Below are 7,026 nucleotides of genomic sequence, written 5' to 3' on the forward strand. Positions count from 1 at the left end.
CTGCGCTCCGCCGGACGGAAGAGGTATTGGGTAATAGGGGTACCGGCCCTCGTACACATGCTCATGTACACTGCAAGAACCCGCAGCGCGCAGACGATAGGATCACGATCCGGACGCAACATCGTCGCAGGAGCACGCTGACCCTTGTACGTCTTGGTATTTAATTCTTCGATACGGAGTACAGTGTCGGGAGAGACACTCCCGTCAGGCGCGGGTAGGGGTAACGGCCAGCCCTGGTACTCGGTACGGCCATGCACCGGATCCCTGAAATCACTTAACACCAGCTTGCCGACATCATGACCGCGCTGATACGTATGCCACATTAAAGCAAATAGAGACAAGTCCCGAAGCACCAAACTGCGAGCAAACAAATGCTCTTCGTCGCCGGACGCAGTCCACAGATGGCAGGCCAGGCGACGAAACTTTTCCGTGGTCAAAGGGATGGCGCCTCGCTCCACATAACCGGCGTCACTAAGGTCCCGCCCGTAGCCCTTGACATAGCCTCGCACCAAGGAGCTGTCGCAAGGATTCCCGCGGCTTTGAGAGGCGTCATAGTCCCCTTCCCGGCCCAGCTGCTTAAAAGCAGTCGCAAGGCTCGAGATAACCCCTTTCACAGCACTGGCGCTGGGACGCCGGTCAGCCCGCAGACGCCCAGGGTGCCGGGGGAACCACCATTCCACCAGATACGAAACAATGGACATAGGATCGCAGGTGAGCAAGGTGAGCCCGAGAGACTGGCGCTGCAACCAGCCATGAAATTCTCGCGCAGCACTTTGAACCCGCCACCAGCTCTCCGAGACCCACTGACGTTGGTGCACCTGGTAGATCGAGAGCAAGGCGGCCGTGAGCGGCGGCCGCACCGACACGTCCCCGGTAAACTCAGAGTAATACAGAGCCGCGACAGGGTCTAAAGGCGGCGGCGCCGACCTCGGGAGACGGATAGGGCCCGCAGCAAGCGGAGGCATGGCAGGGAGAGGATTACCAGGAAAGACCTGCGGTGATCATAGAGCCGAGGCGTANGACGCACTAAGCTGACGGACGTCCATCGAAAACAGACAAAACGTACCAGCGGCAGGTGTAACGGCGGGACGATGAGATCGTCACGCACAGGCGTAACGGTAACGAATCGATGAGTAGACGAAGTAAGTGGGTCTTGGCCCCACGGTAAGCCGCCAGGTACGAGAGGAAACATAATGCTAACGGGTACTCGCGATAACACGATTACTCGATTCAGGAACACGGAAAATTATTACAATAAAACGGGGCGCGATCGCGCTTCCAAAAAATTTGGATATCACCGAAAAGGGCCTAAATTCGTTCGTGCGTGGTGCGTGGGGCTCGCTTAGGCGGAGAGCGTTACAAAGGTTGTAAGTGAGCCCTTCGTATCATACGGATGCTCGCCCCAACTAATCCGGCCCTTACGGTGGCGGGCTCTTTGACTTCAGAAATGTCAATTTGATACCTGGTGGCCACCAGGTAGCAAATTTTTCGCACCAAGTTTGAGCTTTTAGTATAAGCAGAAAGCTCGCATTTCATAGCATATTAATCTATAATTAATCCGCGAAGCGCGTGAATACGGACGGAAATCTCTAACTAATCGCGCCAACCTTAATCCGCCTAATCCGTCCTAATCCGCGCGATGTTTCCATATGCGACGGATTAAGCCTTAATCCGCGACTTTTAATCCAAGTGGAAACACCCCCTAAGTTCTGCACATTACGGAGCAATCTGGCAGCAATGGACGTTTTTGGCTGGAGGAATGAAAATGTACGGATCGGCCTCAATTCATTCCGTTTTTCCAAAGGCCAAAATGGCCTCTTTATTCCTTATAAGGAATATATTACTTGAAAAAAAAACACTGGATGTCCACCTATATGCTCTCGACAAGCGATCCTACCTCTTCCGCTGAGGGTGCTGAGCCAGGGGAGCTTGGCAACAGGAGTGCCACGATCGTCCGGGACGTTATGTGTGCGGTGGCGCCTGGTCAAGCAGCGCGAGGCTGTGGAACTGCTCAACGGGATCAGAATGCGTCACAAGATATGGTCCATCAAGTACGGCAATTGAGTACAGTGAGTGTGATACTGTGGCATCGACGTATGGGCCATCTGGGATATTCTAACTTAGGCTAGTGCAGAATAATATGGTAGTCAGTGTTGACATTAGCCGACTTAACATTGCAGCAGCAAGAGCAGGTTTCCTGCACTTTTGTGAAATAGACAAGGGGTCCATATCCTTCTGCTGGACATGCCTATGCCAGCTGGATGGAGTCATGTATGTTATGACTTTGCTCGATGATTATTCCAGCTTCTCTGCAGTTGCGTTCACCCGCACGAAGGAGGCAGTGAAGGACAAGATGATGGAAATGGTGAACCAGCTGGAGCGGCTGACGGGCTTCAAAGTCCAAGAAGTACGTACTGATCGAGGGGCGAGTTCCTGAGTGCTCCACAACGAGCATTCTTCCGCAGCAGTAGTATATGTCACGGCACAACGGTGGGTTATACACCAGAGCAGAATCGACAGAATCGGATGCTTATGGAAAAGGCTATGTTGATATAGTCTAGATTGCCGATGTCCTTGTGGGCAGAGGCCATGATAAACTATTTGCAAAACATTTCACCAGTCAGCAATTTGGTAACGTCCCCAAAAGCTAAGCAGGGGAAGTTAGCTCCCATGAGTCTGAAGGTGATTATGGTGGACTATGGTGACGGAGGATGTGGTTTGAAAGCAGTGAAGTGGTACTCTGTTCAGGTGTGTGCTTTGATGAATCCCTTGTCCAGCACCATCTGGATGGATGGAGGAAAGCAAATCTGATTACAAAGCATAGGTGTGTGTGGTTACAGTGGGCTCCAGACTCACAAAGAGTAGAGCCAGCAGGCCAGCGGGCCGTGCACTGTCCTTGAGATGAACATGGCAAACTAGACTCCGATCCAAATGAGACAATGCAAGTCATCTAGACAGCCAAAAGCGCAACCAAAGGGAAGGCTCAGAAACCACAACCATTGTGAGGCCTGAGCCCCCAATGAGGCCTGAGCCCCCAAACACTATGCGTAACACTATTATGTCGTGTTATGTCGGGTTAAATTCACGTTACGAGGCTTTAATGCGAGTTTAACACGATGCTAACGCGATGTAACACGAGTTTAAGCACTGATAACGCACCGGTTCACTTGTGCACGTATGCGAACGAGCTGAGTACTTTTGGCTGGCAGTGTGTTAGCTTAAGCAACTTACGCAAACTTTACGGTATTGTAAACGTGACCACGTTACTATTAACACGAGCGTATCACCAAACGCAAGGGATTGCGACTGGCATACACCACTGCGCTTTTTGCGATTGCATGTGTGATTGCAACTTTAGTGAGTGCATTCGCAGCAGTTTCTCAAACCTTAGCTAGTTACAAGTTACAAGTGCCGCACGAGTGCGGGGGTGTCCGTCAAAGCCGGGAGGCCATGGACTATATGTATTGAAAGTTGATTGATATACCGTACGACCGACGGCGGTTTGGGTCCTGCCAACTAGACCCCTCCTCATCCAGTCACCCAACATCCGTAGAGACAGATCAGCCACCACCACCATCTCAGCATGCGAAACTTAGTCCATCATCTAGACCTCATCTCCACACCTCAGCAGCGTTAGTAAACCTAGACCTCCCGAACAATGTCGGGGGTCTGACCAGGAGTCGAACCCGGAATCTTCATATACACGAAGGCGCCACCAGACCAGGCAGACCTTGGCACTACCGACTTATTTTTATTGTAAAGCTTTGTATTGCACGGCTGGCCGTACAGTTCGCAGTCCCGTACGCAAATCGAAGTCACTCGCATTAAATTGAGATGGTTGCACTTAGGTTTGCGAAAATTCTGTGAATGCATTCGTTAAAGTCGCAAACACATATGCATTCGCAAGATTCGCAGTCGCTATGCCATTCACAATCCCTTGCGTTTGGCGGTACACTCCGTTAAAAGTTACCTGGTCGCGTTTAGGGTCGCGTAAAACTCGTGATCCTTCGCCGCATTCGCACACGCATACGCATTCACACAATCCGCAGCCGTGTATGCCATTCGCAGGCATTTGCGTTACACCTATAGGTAAGCTAACGCTGGTGTTAAAATTCAACTGGTCGCGTTTACGATCGGGTAAAGTTTGTGTTAGTTGCTTCAGCTAACACACTGCCAGCTGGTTCGCATGCGAATAAAGATGAAGAGCGTTAGGGCATATGCACAAGCGAACCGGTGCGTTATCAGTGCTTAAAGTCGCGTTATATCGCGTTAGCATCGCGTTAAACTCGTGTTAAGGCCTCGTAACGTGAATTTAACGCGACATAACGCGATCACCCGTTGTCATAGTGACAGTCAGCACCAGCTGCCACCGCTGTCAATTCTCCAACAGGTTATGAACCCCAGTTTAGCGCCGGCAGCTATAGCTTGATTTGTTATTTCGTTTCTAATCAACAATGGCGAAGGACAAACTTGATGAGCCGCTGGACCTCGACAACTATTCCTTTGCATGGAGCTTGGGCTTGAGCAGGCTTTGCTCGCTGAGCCGTGCAACGAGGAGCAAATTCGACAATCATGTAAGGTTGTTAATTTGCTGATGGAGAACGTGAAGGACCTTCATCTGCCAATGGTCACCGAAGGCAACCTTTGTTGGACGCAGTGACTGGCCCTTAATGCCCACAATGCTGAAGCATTCCCAAGGCTCCAACACACATACATTTGTTGAGGAAACGGTCCTCTCCCAACTCGTGTGGTTGTCGACCAGGGGATTTGACCCCGGGTCTGCGCCTGACTAATGGGGAAGACTTACCCCAGAACCTTATGGGGCTACCGATGCATATCCGGTAGCTAAGTGATAGACATTAGGGCACCGTCTGGACGGCGCAGTGAGATCGCGGAATGTACGTGCAGTTAGATCGCGGAATGTACGAGTTTTCCGCTAGCGCCGGTATTTAGGGCGGTGACTGCGCCTATTAGTTTATCTCACAACGATCGGTATTCCTACCAGGAATCTCCTCAAGTCCTGCCGAACGCTAACAATACTCTTTACATTACTTGTAACATTTTATCGTGCTAAATATCTTCGCCACCGGCAATCCTTCCGGAATAACAATCAGCGTTAGCCGTCACCGTCGCCAATTCTCCAATAACATTGAGTAGTTCAGATCGGTCGTAAGTTACATGGTGATAAAGCGGCCCAGAAGCCTCCCACTCTGTAACATTACATTACATTACATGGTGAGTAGATGCGGAGTCCAGAAACCATCCCGTCGGACGCTCGCTGTTGTATGCCATGAACGCTACCTGCCGCAGAACTCCTGGCCCCCTAGCTGATCCACCGGATCCTGGCTTGCTGCTGCTAGCTCCGCTGCCACTGTTGTTGTAGCCACCCTTATATCCAGAAATTGACGACTGCTTGAGCGCTTTAAGCTGCGTGCAGTCCTTTACCACGTGCCCAGGCTTGTTGCAGTAGTAGCAGATGAGTTGCTTCTTACTGTGTCCCGAGCTGTTGCTAGCCGGCCCCGGCTGCCATAACCAGAATTAGAAACACCGAATGTCAAACCGCCGACAGATGCAAACACTGCCGACTCGGTAGATTTGCCTGACCCACCGTTTGCCGTCTCGATAGCTAAAAGCTTCGATGTGACGTTCACCATGTCCAAATCACCGTCACGCATCAGTAGTGTTGTCGTCACCATGCTGTACCGATTGGGTAGACCAACAAGGACGGTATACACCAGCTCTGAGTCGTTAATTACGTGGCCGACACCCAACAGGTCCGTTTGCAGCTGCCTCGCACGTGTGAAATACTTTAATAGTGGATCACCGTCAACCATCTTGAAGCGGCTGAATTCTTGTCGTAGAGCCACCTTGTGGGCGTTGTTGTTGGCAGTGAACATCGAGTTCAAGGCATCCCAAGCCTTCTTCGTGTTTGTGGCACCAGTGACCATCGGCAAATGGTGATCCTTCACGTTCTTGATAAGCAGATTGATGTCTTTCCGTGATTGACAATTCTGCTCCTCATTGCACGGCTCAGCGAGCAAAGGCTGCTCAAGCCCAAGCTCCATGCACATCGCGCTAAACCGTATTTGCCACATGGAGTAGTTGTGGACGTCCAGCGGCTCATCAAGCTTATCCTTGACCATTGTCGATAAGGGATAGAAATAACAATCGGACGATAGCTGTCGGTGCTAGGCGGGGCTCATAACCTGTTGAAGAATTGGCGATGGTGACAGCTGATGCTGATTGTTATTCCGGAAGGAATGCCGGCGGCGAAGATATTGAACACGATAAACTGTTACAAGTAATGTAAAAAGTAATATTAGTGTTCGGCAGGACTTTAGGAGATTCCGTTTGAGGAATACCGATCGTTGTGAGATAAAGAAATAAGCGTAGTCACCACCCTAAATACCGGTGCAGCAGTAAACTCGTACATTCCGTGATCTCACTGCACGTACATTCCATGATCTCACTGCACATACATTCCATGATCTCACTGCGCCATCCTGACGGTGCCCAAATGTCTATCATTTAGCTACCGGATATGCATCGGTAGCCCTATAAAGTTCTGGGATAAGTCTACCCCAAAAGTTACGTGCAGACCCAGGGTCTAATCCCCTGGTCGACAACCAAACAAGTTGGGAGAGGACGGTTTCCTCAACACGCCCCCTCGGGCTGTATCCCAACGAGTACCAGGTTCATCAGCACGCTTCACACAAGGCCCATCGCATCTCGGCAACATTTGAATTTCACCTCACCCAGAGCCTTCGTGGAGCATCCGCAACCATCCACTCCGTAGGGCAGTATTCCAACTGCACCTCACCGCTAACCACCCTCTCACACTATGTGTTGAAATGCGGTCCTATCCCAACATAAGGGCAGGGTGATGACTCTTGGCCGTGCCTCAGCCGTGCCTCGGCCATGCCTAAACCTTGCCTAGGCCGTGCCATGACCTTGCCTCGGCCATGCCTCGGCCGTGCCTCAGTTCTCTCGGCCATGTGTCTTGGACGTCTCCTTGTGTCCAGGATG

General features: G+C 51.1%; 2 protein-coding genes across 2 annotated transcripts in view; both read left to right on the forward strand.

Moving 5' to 3' along the window:
* Window positions 1–911, forward strand: part of VOLCADRAFT_93299 (uncharacterized protein) — a gene marked incomplete at both ends in the record, with an annotated part of 2,733 nt that extends 1,822 nt beyond the window's left edge. The window contains 2 exons of the mRNA XM_002952498.1: window positions 490–711; window positions 790–911. Coding sequence (XP_002952544.1) covers window positions 490–711; window positions 790–911 — 344 coding nt within the window. The remainder of the gene's footprint in view (window positions 1–489; window positions 712–789) is intronic.
* Window positions 912–1,874: 963 nt separating this feature from the next.
* VOLCADRAFT_93300 (uncharacterized protein) lies at window positions 1,875–4,166 on the forward strand (the record flags this gene model as incomplete). Its single annotated transcript, XM_002952499.1, has 3 exons — window positions 1,875–2,069; window positions 2,656–2,748; window positions 4,050–4,166. The coding sequence occupies 3 exons, from the start codon at window positions 1,875–1,877 to the stop codon at window positions 4,164–4,166; spliced, it is 405 nt and encodes a 134-aa protein (XP_002952545.1).
* Between the last annotated feature and the right edge of the window lie 2,860 nt (window positions 4,167–7,026).

The sequence above is a fragment of the Volvox carteri genome, assembly GCF_000143455.1.
Source record: "Volvox carteri f. nagariensis unplaced genomic scaffold VOLCAscaffold_30, whole genome shotgun sequence".
In the NCBI taxonomy this organism is placed as follows: domain Eukaryota; kingdom Viridiplantae; phylum Chlorophyta; class Chlorophyceae; order Chlamydomonadales; family Volvocaceae; genus Volvox; species Volvox carteri.